Source organism: Xenopus laevis, chromosome 6S, assembly GCF_017654675.1.
Source record: "Xenopus laevis strain J_2021 chromosome 6S, Xenopus_laevis_v10.1, whole genome shotgun sequence".
NCBI lineage: Eukaryota > Metazoa > Chordata > Amphibia > Anura > Pipidae > Xenopus > Xenopus laevis.
The window spans coordinates 112,647,159-112,665,648 of NC_054382.1; the positions used below are offsets into that span (position 1 = coordinate 112,647,159).

Sequence of the window (18,490 nt, forward strand, 5' to 3'; positions counted from 1 at the left end):
AACTGTTTAGAGTCTCCATTCTTACATGATCAAGGTGTTTCCATTCTTCGGCCCATTCTCTGTCTGTCAGTCTGTGGTCAATCATTTCTTCTTGGCGTGTTCCGTGCAACCCTGGAAGAGTGGGGGGGGGGAAACTTCTTTTAAACAGAAATAGAGAAACTATTCAAAAAATAAAAAACAATAATTTCTAATTGTATTCTATTGACTATCTCAATCAGTATTTTGTTAGAACCAGTGGAAATTAAATAAGCCCTAGAAAATTTGTGCAGTGGTTTTTTTTTTTCCATTTTAAGGGGATGCATTCCAATGAAAAATACATTCAAGATGACAAGAAGACAATGTGGGAATGTGCTGGGTCCTTCGGTATACAGAAAGACACACACACTAGATTCTGCATCTTCACATCTTCTCATTGCCATTGACAAATATGTTGTTTTAACTGGTTAAAAAGACTAAGAGAAGCTCAGTTCCAATCATCTCTGGCTGTCAGATCTTCTGCTGGAGTTCCAAGTTTTTAATTACCACTTTCAGCAGGGTGACTTGTCATTCTTTCTCTTACTTCTCTCCTACATTTAAATCAATAGCAATGTAGTATGGACTCTAAAGACTTTCCCATTTTAGATTCAGTTACTGAAAATGAGAGCCTGAATCAGATTAATGCTTGTATAAATCATAGTTTTAATGTCATGCTTATAAACAGAACTGCTTACTTTTTATATCACTAATAACTGTTAGATGTACCCTGCACCTTCCTTTGTAAACTGGCATCAGGATATTTTCGTCCTTGCAGTCGTCTGAGTCTCAGATGAGATCCCAATTTATCAAAAAATTAAGCAATACGTTGGACTAAAACAGTACCATGGAATCTTAGTTGACCACTAATATCGTTGTTTTATTTTGGGTGGATTTGTGGTCATTTAAACAGTCACCAAATACTCTTTGTTCTGTACTTAATGGGTTTCTGGGAATAGTAAGGGTTGATCAAGTTTCTGCTTTGCAATCTCTGAGCCATAGAAGTAGTATCAGGCTATACCCACTGACGTAAAGGTGGGCATTGGAAGCAGATAAGGATTGTTGAAGAAGAAAGACAAAGAACAATGCAGAGCTAACACCATTAACACCATTAAGGAGGCTAATGAAAGCGTGCAACAAATTATGAATATGCTAATTTTGCTTTTAGTCTCATACAAGAGTGAAATAAAGAAAATGAAAAGTTTAGTGTCCCCTTAATACCAGTATTGCTCTTACCCATAGGTCTATTCCTGTCCCTGAGGTCCCTGTGATTGGGATGTCTATACGAGTCCCTGTAGTGATGGGCAATGGCCATATCATCCAAACGATAATGCTGAGGTGGTGGTGGGGTCGGGTGGGGCAGTCCATTGGGTTGGAAGGATAAACCATTATTTGGACTGTACCGCTGACCTGGGCTTATAGTGCACGGCCGCTTGCTTGGATGTTCTGAGTGCAAAGGCTCTCTGTCAAAGCCATTTTCTTTGGTTCTGAAAAGACAACACACTTTCATGAAAAACTGTCCTGGAAAAATCTCTTTAAACAGGTTCTTAACTAAATATAAAATTGGTAAAACACAGATAGATACAGTGTTCATAATATGAACCTATTATGCTGGAGGGACCCTTACAAACCTGGGGACCCAGAGCAAATCCCCTTTTTGACCCTACCCTAAAATTAGCCATGAGATGCATTTAATTGTGGGTCAATTTACCTTTCCCAGACTATGTGGCCAGTAATTGGATTCCTATAAATAATCCAGTGGATAAGAATTTCTGCAGGAGTTGAAACTGAAGTCTGTAAGCAAGATAAACATATTAAGCCTCTGACTAGCGTGACATGTCATGGACAAATGTGTTTTCTCCTCACGTGTCAGACTTCTTTGGGCTTTCTGTGAATGATGACTCCCAGTGTTATTATTGAAACAGATTGATCTTTTTAATGAGCCAGTTTAATAGACTCAAAAATCTCACCGTGGCTGCTCATCCGTGTCAGACCATATGCAGCCAGAACACTTTCACTAAAACATAAAGCTTTGCTGTCAGCTTGTTCATACACTGTTAAGTCTCATCTAGTTTCCATAGAGAACCCCCAAAGAACTGAGCAGATTCTAAAAACAATAAATGATATATGTAGTAAGTAGATTGATATTCCGAACAGTTGGCGCAGCCTTAATCACTGAAAATAGGTTTGAGGTCTGACCAAACAAACATTTAGGCCTCATGGGCTACAATTAAAAGGAAAGTTCATGTTTGTATTATTGCTGTTTATTATTTGCATTCTATTCTCTCTCTCTCCATACTGGGTTTTGGGAGTACAGTCCAAATTCATCTTAGTAATTTTTTCTCTCCTTTTCTCTCAGGGGACCCAAATTAGGTTTGGAAGTCTTCTCAAACACAGGTTTAATTATTTTTCTTAATTATGCACCTTATTTTTAAGAAAAAGGAAAATGAAGATCGATGGGAGGTGCCCATTTGCCAGGCACCACCTTCTATCATTACAATTACTGACTATGCTCTGCTCCCAGGTCATTGCTCTTCTGTTCTGAGAAATATGTCCAGTGTATAATCCTACTCCTCGTTTCCATCTGTGGCCTGTACCCATTGGGTGCCTGGGATTGCATGCATAAGAAGTATGCATATGGTTATATATAGCTATAAGTGACAGAAGATGCCAGCATGGCATCTAGTGCATTTTTCAGCAAAGAGGAATACTGACCTATGGAACAAGGTCAGCAATTGTGATCTATTTGGTTGGAAGTGGAGTACCAGACAAATAAGCACCTTCCAATGATTTTAATTTTCTTTGTCCTTTAATTACTGTAACATATTGTAGCAAGACATTGAGACCCACTTGGATGAGAACTGGTACCCATTTTGGGTCCTAACCTATAGTATAAGAATCGCTGAAAGACCCACTATGGGTGGATGTAGATCCCTACAGAGGGGGCTAGGAATTAAAAACTAGAGAACAGTTAGCAGACACACACTCAATATACTTACTGTGAGGTGCTAATTCCACAGGAGACTACCCATAGGTCTCCAATAAATCAGTACAAAATTAGAAAAGTGGAAAGCACACTCTGTATGAAAAAAATTAAGGTTTTATTAGGTCAAAATATTTTTACACAATCAGGATATTTAGCCAGGCTGCCTTTTTTTTATTTTATTTTGATTACGGTCAAAATGCGTAGGGGACTATAAAAAAAATTTGACCTAATAAAACCTTGATTTGTTCATACAGAGTGTGCTTTTCACTTTTCTAATTGTGGGGCTTGTAGCCCCCCAAAATATCATGGTTTTGATTTGTTCTATAAATGGGGTGATATAATTTATATTACTAGTATAAGTATCATATAGCATGTAGCATGTATTGCACATCATTTTTATAACTCTACCGCCACAGACTTTAACTTTTAAAGAAGTATCATCCCTCTCCTGGGGACGCTGGAAGTCGTACTTAACAGCCGGCTGTCTGTCCACAAGCCTATTATCTCCGGTCAAAAGGAAAATGACATATAATGCCCATGCTTTGATGGTACATTTTATTTTGAACCCATCCGGCTCTGTATTTTCCTCTCTCCAAGCTTATCAACTGAAAAAAAAAAATTAGCATCTGATCCGTTTATGAAAAATAGCTCCTGGCTAAATTCCTTGGCATTTCTAATTTCATGCTTGAGAAGACTCTGAGTCTGTGAAGATAACCCAATCAAAGAAGAAACAATATGGGCACAAATATCAGTGTGTTTACTTTCCGAGGTATTGGGGGGGGGGATATTTTGAGTTATAGGGATATGACTAGATTTTTGGAATAGATTCAAACTCCACTTTTAATTGATTATGTCAAAAATATACGGTGGGATTATTGCCCATAATGCATGCACTTCATGATTCCCAAAATAAACGTCATAAATCTATAGAGGAGGTTGAGAATCAAGGTTCCTATCCCTCTCTTCTCCTTCTACATATGCGGAATAATTCTTTTTTGATGGTTAGCACTGTTCTAAGTCTCTGAATATCAAATCTGAAACCATATGCTTGTAGGGCTGTTCCAAAACCACACATGTGCTACACTGTACCAATACATTTCCATAGGATTAGTTTCTGCTAGACAGGAAATACATAAAAGTGAATAAACCATATCATTAAAATGTCATCCTATTTTTATTTCCTTGCTCTGTATATTTTAAGTAATTCTTTATAGAATCTTGATGAAGATTGGTGTGGTTTTAAGTGGGTTGCTCTACAGTCAGCTCTGTTCTGCTATGTTTTGGATTACGAAAGATACAGTAGGTTGGTTTCCATTAGTACGTAAAAAGAGTATGAGTATGTATAATGACAACGAAAATCCAAAAAGACTGTATTTAGTGTTGCATACATTGTGGAATTTAGCTTATCTGTAGTCAATAATATAATTTCAAGTCGCCCACAGGGGGAACATATTATTTAGCAACAGGGAATACCAGCTCTATTTTTATTGTAAGGAGAAAAAGTTCACAGTTCAGTAAGCTTTAGAATGAATGTTGTGCTCAATAAATAAGACAATTTGTAATCTCTTAAAATATATTTTTCAACTTAAAGGAGAATTAAAGTCTAAAATAGAATCTGGCTAGAAATGCTATATTTGATATACTGAATTTACGGTATAAGCCAAGAGGTTTAACAACTCTATACAGTTATGATCCATGCATTCAGAAATATCCACAGCAGCCCTCCATCTTTAATCTTGTAAGGCCATCTTTTGTCAGCCAGTGGCACTGCACATGCTCAGTGTGCTCCAGGCTGCTAGTTGATGCTTGAAAGCCTATTATTAATGAGTTCAGAGGCAATTTCAGTGCTGTCATTTAATGTGAATCTAAATTAATTACTAATCAGCCTTGTATATATTGTATATATGATATATATTGCTTTATCAATTATGCAACTGTTTCTACATCACCAAACGTTCTGAACTCAGTAGTCTATGCACCAGGCCTGGGCTGGCAATCTGTGAGTTCTGGCAAATGCCAGAGGGGCTGCTATAAGGTCCTATAGAAAGTCACTATTTAGTGGGCTGGTGGGGGCTGTTTGGGCCTCTGTGTACCTGAAATGCCAGGGCCTATTTTAATTCTCAGTCCGGACCTGCTGCACATTTGGCTGAAGACATGACCTGCCCATTGTCTGTTTCAGTACAGGTAACCATGACGTGCCCTACATAAATGACCATAATCATAGATTTTCTTGTGCAACCTTTTTTTATAGGAACTGCTCAGGCACACGTGGACATGCCTCAATGATATCTACTTGTATATTTGTCATCTTATGTTCCTTTACCTATCTGGAGTTCTCCTCTTCCCATTTTCATTCACATCGAGAAGCAACTCTGAGGAGTCAACAGGTGAGGTGGTGCTGGCATCCAGAAGCAGCTGCTCATGCTGAGCGAGGTACTGGGCTGGGTTCTGCTTGGCCAGCCGTGCGCAGTGCAGAAGCTCCCGCTGTAGCAGGGGCAGATTGGCCTATAAAACATACAACAAACACTGAGTGAACAGCTTGCTATAAAACCTGAACTCTAGAAAGCACACAGTTCTTCACTAAACCCCTTAGCAGACTGTCACATTACAATGAAATGCACTTTTTCCCTTCTCTTCGGCATAGAGCAGCATTTGTACAAACCCTTTGTTTTCATCTATCATGAAGAAGTAGAATTAAGAGTTAATATAATGTTGAAGCCCACTCGGTCTCTATCGCATTAAACGATCAGCTGTTCTACTAGTGAGTTATTAGGTTGTCAGTTTCCTACCAATAAGAAATATTTCCATTGCATAGGCAGATATATGTAAGTATTAATTAAACATATTTCCCCTACAAGGATCACAGCTACTAACTTGTCTGTCCTTCCAATTGAATATAGATAAGTGTGGCTTATATGCTATAAAATAACATCTCAGCTAGATAAAAGCTTCAGTATATATAAATATAACTTAACCAAGGTAGACAACAGTACACATATCACTTCTGTATCTCCAGAGGTTTCCAAATAGTACAGCTGCTCATCTAGGGGATCTCAGCACATTGGCTGGGGAGGCAGGTGATCCCTCAGCCTAAGGTATAATCTGACTGTTTGCCCTGCTACATACTCCTGGAAGACCAATTTCAAGATCTTTTATCATGAGATTTTGGGGTAAATTAATAACTATGTCTTGAAAGGCATGTTATTCAAACCCTTATGAATCCTCAGCTGGGGAGGGCTGGAGAACTGCTGGACTTCAGAAGGGACTTTGCACTAAAAAAGTCTAAAAACCACTGCCCTAGATGGATGTGATTATGTAGCACTATCCACTGCTTCATGTACCAAACTTTCTTTGGGCATTTTTAGTGTTATTGCTTTGACCTTATCTGTCACCCAAGCTGGGGACAACTATTTTAGGAGTGAATTATGACCAATGGGTTGTGTTAGAAACAAACTCATAAATATATCTATAAAACAGAGGATAGGAACTTGCTTATTTACATAGATAATATATACAGTTGTCATTGTTAATTAACTTGAAGTATTTGTCCTTCTCTGATCTACTGTATCCTAGTGCAATGTGGATAATTGGTTTCTTGTGAGGAAAGCACTTAACCTTGTATTCTACAGTCAAGGCCCCTTTGGAGGCAAGTCGTGCTATGAGAAAGCTTTGTTTCCCAGTCATTCTTTCCCAGTCATGTGTTATCATTTGTGCATATTTGTTAGTCAGCTTGGGAAAGTTCTCTCTGAACACTCCATATAGTGCCTAATAAATAGGAAACATAGATTCCTGTCCCTCTAGAACTGCAAATATAAACTGCTCCTGCCAGACTGTTGGGTACCAGCACCAGCACAACCATATATTTTTGGTGCACAGTATGACTATGATCACATTTGGAATAATTACTGGGTTTTCATACACACCAGTGTTTAAAAAGTTTTTCCTTTATAGAGGAGAAGTTTAACTTCATCCAAAATGCCACATTCAAAGGGCAACCAATGCCAGTGCAAGTAATTCTTTTGTTTGTACTAAGGTATAGGGCTGCTGTAAGGTTCCCACCTCCATCTCTTCTCCAAGAGACACATATCCCAGAGCTGGGTGTAGGGTACATTAGGCACATATGTACTGGTAAATTGCCCTGGTACTTCCATCCAGATAAAGAGGTGGGGCTGGAATGATACTGAGACATTAAATCTTACAGATTGCTTAATTCTCCCTGGTTTCTAAGAAGCTTCCAACTGGGCCCTGATATACATTGTGACAAGTCGCTTATGTCTTTGCTTGTAGGTTAAATTATGAAATGAGACATGCAATGGATTACATAAAGACATTTGCCCTAGTAACCCTTGGCAACCAATTATGCATTCATTTTAATCAGTTGCTTGCAGTTAGAAAATATTACAGAGAGGAGCACATTTGTTGAGTGTTAATAAATAAAATGCTGTTTCTATTAGGACCAGAGCTAGTGATAGTCTGTTTACTTTTCAGTCCCCAAAAAAATACAAATTCCTGAATGATAATTAGGAAAATTGACACACATGCTGGCCATGTTGTACGCAGATGTCTCTTGGCAATGCTCAGCTGGCTCCCGGCCAAGACTAACCTCAATACATTCGCTGCACAGCAGTGGGCTTCACTTGCAGGACCCAAATCTGATGTTTGCTAAAAAAAAAAAAAAGGGTCCTAACAAGCCCCTTTATTAGATGCAGTGAATGCACAAACTATTCCCAGGACAAGGTTTTTATCAACCCTCTGTCCAGGCCATTATGAATAGTGTTTTTGGCTGGGGCCCCCACATCTGTCACTGGATTTACTGCATAAATACCCAAGAGCCTGTAACATCACAAAAGAGAAGAGATAGTAAAATAAGAAAATATAAGGGCTTTTCTGAATATTCTGCCCATCATAAAAGAAAACATGGAGTCAAGTGTTCTTCAGCAACAAATGGATAAACAAAAACAACTAAAATGTTTCTAGATATTCTGGAATAAAACTGTAGATAAAAATGGCACACAATGGTTTTGGGTGATTTTCTCGCTGTTACTGTGCTAGAGATTCACAGAGGCACTAAGGGGGTGGGGTGATTTGGTAATTTTAATACTTTTTCTGGCATTTAAACAAAGGAGTTTGAACCCATGGCAGGTTATAGGGCATGACAGAGAGGACATTTGCCCAACATTAGAAGAACCTTTCTAGGGAAGAATGTTTAAGGGACATTGCCGTTATAATTCTTAAATAATGTAAGTATTTTCATCAGCAATAGTACACCAGCAGTCCTCCAGATGTTGCTAAAGGGAAAAAATACTCCCTTTTTGACACAAGCTCATTCTGTTAGGCTTAGGTAGAAAAGGCACAATATCTGATATTCCAGAAATAGTTGAATGCAATCCCATCACCTTGTTCTAATGTGAATTGATGAATTCTTCTGGGCCTTTAAGTCCCTCTGCTTTCCAAAGACTCTGTGCAGCACCCATTATGGAAAGAACCTCAAGTCCCAGAATCCATCACCTCACAATGAAACTATGAGCCTAAGTGGAGTAGGAAACTGGCTTTTGTTTTACTTTCAATCTGTATAATCAGGATTGTCTGGGTAAAAAAAAACTACATTTATATTTATCTGTTGTAGTTCAGATTTATTCAATGTTTATGCACATTTTCTACATCACAGAATGAGCTCATGCCAAAAAGTGGTTGTCTTGATTCAGGTTGGACATTCTTAAATGGGGTCCTATGTCTTCCTCCACTGCCGGGGCCCCTTCTAACTACGGCCCTGTGTATCTTCCAGCTAATGGGATCCAGAGATACTGCCTTTTACAAATCACAATGCGATGATGAGACACTGGAAGAAGCTTGACTTGTTTTTCATTTTTTTTAATTCAGCAATTCCATAAACATCTTTCTTCAATTTAAAAAAAATGGTAATACAAAGCAATTTTGTTTGCTCTAATTCTGGTGCCAGATTAGGTAATTAGAGTGGTGTCTAATATCCTTCCAGTAAATGTTTCTCCATAAACGCAAAATGGAATCGCGGGTCTGCGGGTTACATTAGCTTAATGAAAACAAGATTTTAATGCATATTGTTACAGCTGGGTTTGAATGCACTTATTAAGGCCCCGTGTTCCCACAACCATATGGTTTTTGTCATTAATGTCTCCTTTGAGGAAAAGCACTAAAATTAGAAAAAAAAAAAGTTGCATCTTTGATTCCAGTGATCCAAAGTAAATGATATGGCAACCATATGGCGTGCAGCTCTGATAGAAAGATCTGGAAGTGTCCTTGTAAGCTGTTTTTTTTCTCCCTAATTTTCATGGCAGCCAACTTGACCCTGAAGACAGGCATTTTTATACAGCAAAGAAACCATAGTATTCACAAAAGAAATTGTTCAGAAAGAAAAATCTGCTTTACTGAAATGAAGTGCTCATTTGCCTTATTTTGGTGTAATGTATAACACCCCTAAAAATAAGCTATACTTTGTGCAAACTATGTTCATGTATAATCAATAATTATTCATGTGCAAACAACATATATTCATGCTATATTACTTCTATTAAAACCAACTAATGCAGGGGCAACAGACCACCCACCAGGGCCCCATAGTGCCTGTCTCTATTCTAAACCCTACTAAGTTATTGAGGCTTTTTTTGGGTTCAAACCTCCTTTTGAGGGCCAATATTTATTCTGGCAACTACTGTTTAAAACTAGATTACAAATATATGAAAATACTCTTGTATCAACTGTTTAGCCATATAAATTCCATAATTACCTAGAACTAATAAGTGTTTACTCCCAAATCTCACTTTAACAATGAGAGTGGGTTTTCAAGACTATGCAACAGTAAACATGCATTCCTTCCCAAACTATACCCTATAGCCATCAGCCTGGATCCTACCAGCCAATGGTCCAGGCCCCTCTGGGAACAGGCCCACAATTTGATAACCACTGATTAACCACTGCTTTAGAGCAAAGAACTATACCACTTGCTTAAAGGAGAAGGAAAGTCTGTTTGCACTTGGGGTGCCAAATGTTAGGCACCCCCAAGTGATTGTATTGACATACCTGAAACCCTGGGGCCGGTGCTACTATCAGTAGAAAACTGCACCGGCCTAAGGTTTTTTACTAGCGAGCACCATGGAGAGATCTTCTTCCATCTTCTTCTTTCTTCAAATTTCCACTGGCAAACATTTGCGCAGTAGAATAACTGACTTTTTAGTGAAAGTTTGGCTTTTTGTTCTACTGCACACGCGCAACCGCACGAAAAACATCTCTCCGTGGTGCTCACTGGTATAACCCCGAGCATCAGCCCGGTGTTTCAGGTAAGTCAATACAATCACTTGGGGGTGCCTAACATTTGGCACCCCCAAGTGCAAATAGACTTTCCTTCTCCTTTATTTTTATTGTAGTCTTTGGTGTATAAAGAAACAGGTTAGAGGACCTCTTATATTGATGTATAGATGCCCCCCCCCTGAACTATAAATGCCTTCAACTGTTAAACCAACAGCCCAATGATCTAACAAACAAACTAAGTGTGGATCATGGGACCTCGTACAACCTTACTTCAGTTACAAAACATAATGACTTTATCTTTGGCTGATCTCCAGTTGGATTGGATAGAAACATTTTCATACCATCTAGCTGAGAAACATCTTCATACCATCTAGCTGGTGTCCTAATCTTACCTCATACTTCATCTGTTTCACTACCACCCTAAAATTGCAACACCTCAATTACCTTTATTTATTTCGATTTCTATGTCACAGTTTGTGAATCTTCTCAAAAGGGCGCAGAACAATAAATTAAGTTCTTTACAGAAGGCATATCTGCCAAAACCATAAGCCAACTAGTCTGCCGCAGCAAGATCATGACTAAGGACAAGATATCCAGCCTGCAGCTATGGAAATGTTGCAGTGATCCAGTTACTAACAACCTCTGCCAGCGTCTGTTAATCAACAGCTGGAGGATTATAGGCTTTATGTATCCCTTATTTAGGATTTTAAGATGGGTCTCCTATCATTGTACAAACTTTAAACACTACATTCTGTTCCAAAGCCATTCAGCTACATATACATACTGCAGCCATAGACAGAAACAGAACAGATTTTATTAGGTTGGACTATTTCAGTTAAAGTCCCACTTGTAGGGTCAAGCTTTGCAAGGCCACCCTTAGCTCATAACAAGGTTACAGAGGAAACAAGTGTTCACTTCAAATCTCATCCAAGTTGGCCTCCAAGCTGGACTTTTTGGTGTATCTAGGAGAGCAAACAGACATTCTCCACATATCGCACCTTAACTGGTCTTCAAGTTGAGCTCCCCTGCCACACTCCCAGGCACCTCTACACTTTGGGAACAACTGCATGTGAAAATCCCAGTGATAAATAATTCAGTAGTATGCAAACTGCATGTTTTCGTTTGTTGAAGAACTATGGCAAGCATTTGTTATGAGATGAGGCACGTCTTGTTCCATTAAAGATTTCTAGAGGCACATCAATGCTAAATAACTCAAACTTCATGAAAGGGGATGTTGTAATAGTTACAAACACATGTATGAAAGCGGTTTCACCTTGACAAAATTCAAGATGGATCGATCCAAATGTATACCTGCTGTGTCTTAAACAGAAGACTACAGACCCCTACCCAATGAGGCGAACAAAAAGAAAATACCTATTAATCTCAGCTGAAAAGCAGAATGTCAAACAACATACCTTTATATTTAGAGACCCCTTATAAACAGACAGTGTTCAAAAATACTCAATGCATTAATCAATCAGTGGCCTATTAAGACCTCAGGAACTGATGAAATGTTTCTTTCTTTTAAGCAATGGTTTAAATGTCTAAGCTGCATACAAACATAACCATTTGAGGAAAAAAAACCTCTCACAACACACAGTTTTTAGAGAATTCTATTATATTCCAAGGTAACTAATCATTTATTCCTCATACAAATCATAAACATCTCCACTAATATTCCTCTGAATATGGGTATTATGTTTACTTCTAAATTCCCGCTTCTCTACTGAGAAAGGCTACAGGGAAGATTGAATCGGCCTAAATCATTCACTCCAAGCTTTTTTCACACCATAAATAACATAAGAAATAGCCTGAGGTCAAAGTGTCACACAGATAAGCGTGTCCATCAAGGTACAGTCCTTGCAGCTTAGATTTATTTTCTATTCTCCTTTCCAAAAAAGCAAAACTGTAAAACACACATTTGTGACCTAGCAACAATACGGTTCGAAAATAATTTCCAGATCGCTGAACCGTGCAATACCTTCAAAAATGGGATGACAAAGGGTCGCAGTGGGAAGTTAGTCGCTTCTTGCAGTTTGGAATGAAATTCTTCAATTGTCAATGTAGAATTCTGTAGGATATAAAATATAGTTTAGCGGATACATATGCCGCATTGACATCACTTTAGAAAGGTTAGCAACACGGGCGGTATAACAGAAGGTGAGTCTGAAGGTTTATTTTTCCTGAAGTGAAAAGCATTTATATCAGTCAAGGTAGAAAGCCCGGCACGTACTCATCTAAAATAAGACTGGTTTTATGGAAAGCCAAAAATTGGCATTTAGCCTGGGCTCCCACATTAAAGGGGCCCCTTTAGGAACACAGATAAAAGTAAAAACTATATGTTATGCTGCAGAGCAATAGATTTTTTAGTACACTCTTCTGGGATTTTAGACCTTCTGGCATCTCATCGTTAACCTTCTCATTATCTACATGTCGAGTGACTTCTACTGTTCTACTTACCACCAGTCCAAGCACAAGTGTGCGCACTCTTTCCCCTATTTCCGGGGAGATGTCATTGCCAAACTGCTGTAATGTAGTGAGGAATCGCTTGAGCTTACTGAGCTGCCGTGCGCCACAAGCCGGAGGCAGCTGCTGATTGGCAAGTGATGATGAAGAAGAAGATGAAGGCCCATTGCTAAAGCCATTCGGAGGTGAGGGAGCTCCATTCAGTGCTGTTGGTGAGTGACTTGTGCCATTTGTTACTATTGCAGAAATCAGAAAGTAACATGTATTACTGTTTGTACTTTGAGCATTAGATGGCACCGTGCTAATCCCTATGTGACATTATTTATTTGCGTGTGCTCAACTGTGTGCTGACTATTCATCAGTAGGTCATAGCACCTTAATAACTTATGGTGTGCACCGAACATCTTTTAAATGGAAGCTGCCATGTTTCTTGTTCAGCACAGGTGTACATTTTTATACCTTTTTTATTATACATTTTTATACCTTGTGTCAGCTATTATGTGCCCTTACGTACAGCACTGTGAGATATGTTGGTGCTTTATAAATAAATGTAATAATAACATACCCACTATAGTTGCTGTTCTAAAAGGATTAAATTAAAACAGAATGTATATATTTTTACTGCTCCATTATATCCCTAGCTCTCTTAATTACTTATCCAAGAATAGCTGCCCCTGGAAATCTTTTATGCACATTTATGCCATATGCATATCCTGGAACTGCTTGAAAACCATCTTACTCCCCAGGAAACCCAATTTTGGGGTTAACAATTAAGGGGTTCCATGCCAAAATCAGGGCAACTGGTGGATCTGCTGTAAAGGGATTTATATAGTTTAGCCAGAGTTGTATCTTGGTCCGGTGTTGCCGTAGATAACGGACCTCTTTACGCCCATTTACGCATGTGCATTTGGCACCAGATTCCCCCTACCCTAAGTTTCTTTTTTTGTAATTTAAATTTTACTTACCATATAGGCATCTGAGAGCCCCCCTCAAATCTGCCAAACTTGGCACTTGCCCTTGAATGCCTACATTGTAAATACGCCCCTGAGGGTTAATTCACTTGTTCCAGCAGGTTGTGGTATTTATCCCCAACCTTTATCCTAGGTATCTGTTCCTGTAACCCGTCCTAGGTACAACAGTGTAGTCTATACATAGAAATTGAATGGAAAGAGACCAGGAAGACGCAGTGCAATGCTGCAAGTTATAATTTTATTCGACACTACATGTTTCGAGCAGAGTTGCTCTTTATCAACTCTAAACCCTTCATAAAGGGAAACTCTGCTCGAAACATGTAGTGGCGAATAAAATTATAACTTGCAGCATTGCACTGTGTCTTCCTGGTCTGTTTCCATCCAATTTCTACGCATTAAATATGCCCCAGAGTCCAGCAAGAGCTAAAATATGGCAACATCATTCTTCAACGAAGAATTCTTAATTTTCATGCATTTGCTTGTACCTAATGGTAACTATGGGGCAAAGTAATAAATGGTCTGCTACACCGTAGCAGCAGGTAGCATTTTTTGACCACCTACTTGATCCCAGGAATTCTGTATAATAGATCCCATTTGACACTTAGGGCCGATTCACTAACTTCGAGTGAAGGATTCGAAGTTAAAAAACTTCGAATTTCGAAGTTTTTTTTGGGCTACTTCGACCTTCGACTACGACTACGACTTTGAATCGAAGGATTCGTAGTAAAAATCGTTCGACTATTCGACCATTTGATAGTCGAAGTACTGTCTCTTTAAAAAAAACTTCGACCCCCTAGTTCGCCATCTAAAGGCTACCGAAGTCAATGTTAGCCTATGGGGAAGGTCCCCATAGGCTTGGCTAACTTTTTTTGATCAAAGGATATTCCTTAGATCGTTGGATTTAAATCCTTCGAATCGTTCGATTCGAAGGATTTAATCGTTCGATCGAAGGAATTATCCTTCAATCGTTCGATCGAACTATCTGCGCTAAATCCTTCGACTTCGATATTCGAAGTCGAAGGATTTTAGTTCCTAGTCGAATATTGAGGGTTAAACTTTCAAAGTCAAGGACAGGAATAAAGAAGAAGCAAATGGTTGATAAAAATTACATGTTGTGGGAGTGAATGAGCTGGTCCTTGGCCCTCCTTGCATCGTAGGTGGAGGCGGCATTGTTGGAGGCGTCAGCCTGGACTGTGTCTTTACATCCACAGGTGAGTCTGGCATTGTGCAACGCTTCTCAGTGCGATCTAAAAAAAAATAGAGAGAGAACATAAACAAAATGTCCATCATTATTCTCCCAAAGCCCAGCTCTGAGCATCTCAAAAGGAAAACAAACAAACCTTTGCACTCTTTCATTTTAGTATTCGCCCCATCCCGCCCCAGACTTCAAGCCAGAAAGGTATTACCTCCTACTTTTATTTTCTGAGAGAACAGATGCCCGTTAAATTGCCTGATCGGTACCTCAATTCTAAACCTTCGTATGAGTACAGAGGAGGAAAAATAAATGAAGAGGTAGGATGTTAATGAATCCCCATATGACAGCTCTGGCAGAACAAAAGCTGATGCTCTGTTGTACAGGTGAGCCATTGGCAGGAGCCTCTATCCTCGCTGACTCTTCTTCTTAGCAACACCTGCTGCCCTCTCTCCAGCTTTTGTTTTTGATACCAGGAGATAGTCGGGTGATATGCTGTGTGTCTCCTGGCCATATTTCCCGCCTTGTTTTATTCTGAACCAACAATAGATAAATACCATATGTCACACAGTAAAAAGCTTTTTCCTTTGTTTACACAGCAGCGGATTGTTTATACTGGTTCATTAGGGGGGAAAATGCACAAATAGTTCCTTTTATTCTACAGTCTAAAAAAAAAAATTACAGGTGTATTCCAATTACTGTAAATACTGCAAGCTGCTGCCATTCCCACTCAAGAGCTTCCAGCTCCTCTACAATAGTTTTTTTTTTGGTTTTTTTTTTTAATAAATCCATACTTATTATCGGGGGGAGCAGTGGGATTGGTGAACGTGAAATATATAATACATAAACCAGTGAACACTGTTATCTACATAAATTAGGAATAGTGGGGTGCCCGCTGCTTTGGTATTATTTATGAATGGGAAAAATGTTTCACTTGATCAAATACGGTACTTGTGATCGTCAGGTATGTTCAATTAGTAGAATACTGCAATACACTAGTATTCTTTAATAACCAATGTGTTCACACTATTATTCTACACATGGCACTTTGTAAAATCAAAATTTGATCTGACTGTGCCCGTTAAAGTTGCTCACAGCACTTCTACCATTATGGGTGAAGGGTGGGGAGCCTAAATAATAATAAGTTCAATGTTAATCTGTGTCTGAGATTCAGATTGGCTGATAATATCTGGGAATCCCATTTACAGAAACCACCAAAGTTGTATTAGTCAAACAAAAATTCTTAACATTGGACTGATCGTTTAGTTTATTCACAAAACCAAGTCAAGCGTAACAGATTCCATAACTGTACAGCTTTACACAAAAAGCAGAAGCTACTCGGAGGTAGAACAGTCCAAGTAGTACATTTATGTGGTAACATTGCCCTTTAGAACCTAAGTGCTCCATTGGAAAGTAAAGGTTCACATAGCAGTCAGAAATGATATGGGCCGCCTTATACAAGGCCACCTTATGGGAGGAAAAGGGCATGGGTGCAAGGGGTTCAGGGTGTAACTGTTTCAGATGGCAGAATTCCATGAACTGCCTTGATAACTGATTTATACTTTGTATTTTATTGTTGCAAAATAACAATCAGTTTACCCAACAGTATTTAACCCTTATGCAATCTATAGACGAACCTAGAAAAGTGAAATGCAAATCTACTTGGCAAACACATAACTAAACAATAAAACAATAAAACAGTGACAGTGTGAGTCAAAGGGCAACTGTCACGATTGGCACCCAAAATCCAGAACCAATGATAGGCTCCCTGGTCTCGGCTCTTGCTTCCTCCATTCACCTTGGGAGGAGCCCTCGGCTAATCGGATGCCGCCAGGTCTTATAAATAGAGGAGCCAAGCTAAGGGTTCTGGACGAGCAGAGGGGCACGATTATTAAGCAAAAGTATTTTGGGCAGAAGGTCACAGACAGAAAGCGTAGTCAAAATCAGGCCAAGTCGGTGCAGGCAGAAAACAAGCGGAGTCAAACAAGCAGGGGTCAAAGCCGGGAGATCAATCAAGAATGGTCAGGACAGGCACGTGTCGGAATACAGATATCAGAATAGTCAGTTTACCAGGCAGGGGTCGGGATCACAGAAGTCAGCTTAATCAGGCAGGCAGGGGTCAAAAACAGGTATCAGATATCAGGAATAGATGAGATAACACCCAGGAACTCAAGGAGATTAACCTATAACGGGCAATGAAAAAATACCAAAGGCTCCTTCAAATATCTTTAAATTTCCAGCCATTGCTCGATGGCGTGATGTGATGAATGCGCCTATATAACAAGAGAATGCGCCCCGCAAGCGCCCTAAGGAACCAGCGCACAGGAAGACGTGGCACGGTGTGGCGGGCGTCCCCGTCGAACCACCAGGGTGAGTTATTACAGCAACAGTGGCAATATAACCTACACCAACAAAAGGGTTGATACGAAACTGAAAGGCTTAAATATTGCCAAGGTTTATGTTTCATATATTCCTGTATATACGCCATGGCAAACCCCGAAATAAACTCAAATATATAAAATATTTCCATCGCCCCCAAACAAATATGTTTATTGACTTTTTTGCAAACTACGACATTATTGACAGTTTGGAACTGTGTGTATAATATGGGTTTTTTACGGTAACCCAAGAAAAAATCTTAAAGGGATTCTGTCATGGTGTAGTTTTTATTTCTAAATTACACTAAATTCACTCTACAATATAAAATTTAATTCCTGAACCAGCAAGTGTATTTTTTTAGTTGTAATATTGGTGTGTAGGTGCATCTCAGGTTATTTTGTCTGGTCATGTGCCCCATACAGATTTCAAAATTAAATATAAAAAAATCTATTTGCTCTTTTGAGAAATGGATTTCAGTGCAGAATTCTGCTGGAGCAGCATTAACTGATGTATTTTGAAAAACATTTTTTCCCATGACAGTATCCCTTTAAGGCCATATACAGGCCATCTACCAGAGTACTCAAACTGTTAAGCCATGGGCTGAATGTATATATAATGTAGGAGGAGCCCCATTTATTTAGTCCTACCATTTGAACAGCCATAGATGGTTTTCCATTCTAACTAAATTGAACAACAGGATAGGGTATCCACAATCCACCAAAATCACATGATTATTAGTCTAAACAACTCCCCAACCTGCCAAACATGCCCAGATGGTGGGATAGTATGGTAAAATTGGTCAAACTGACTGACCAAATCTGGACATGTATGGATGGACAAATGGCTTTATATAGTGAAGCCTAGTATAGCATCTACAAAGCTCTGTGCCTTCCCTCACCAGCCAATTAAAGGTAGAATATATTTATATTCAGTTTAAAGAGAAAACCTCAGAAGCTGATCATTTTATTTCCCAAGATTCAAGTGGATCGTAATTTTTTAAAACTAAATAAACACTGGCATCATCATCTGAATGATTACCTAAAAAATCTCATGAGTCGTACAAGAACATTTCTGACACCTGCGTATGTTTTTATTTTGTCAATGAGCAGTTTAGAAAAACGCAGTGGAAACAGACTGTAAGCTCTACAGGGCAGAGATCTCCCTTCTCCTATGTCTTAAGTGGAACATCCTTTCAATACC

General features: G+C 39.0%; 1 protein-coding gene across 4 annotated transcripts in view; it reads right to left on the bottom strand.

Moving 5' to 3' along the window:
- Positions 1-18,490, bottom strand: part of LOC108695382 (protein CBFA2T1) — a 115,836-nt gene that overhangs the window by 23,458 nt on the left and 73,888 nt on the right. For all 4 annotated transcript variants that reach the window (XM_018223859.2, XM_018223858.2, XM_041567939.1 and 1 more), the window contains exons 2-7: positions 14,829-14,966; positions 12,743-12,984; positions 12,264-12,353; positions 5,322-5,503; positions 1,249-1,499; positions 26-111 (exon numbers count right to left, since the gene is read on the bottom strand). In XM_018223859.2, coding sequence (XP_018079348.1) covers positions 26-111; positions 1,249-1,499; positions 5,322-5,503; positions 12,264-12,353; positions 12,743-12,984; positions 14,829-14,966 — 989 coding nt within the window. The remainder of the gene's footprint in view (positions 1-25; positions 112-1,248; positions 1,500-5,321; positions 5,504-12,263; positions 12,354-12,742; positions 12,985-14,828; positions 14,967-18,490) is intronic.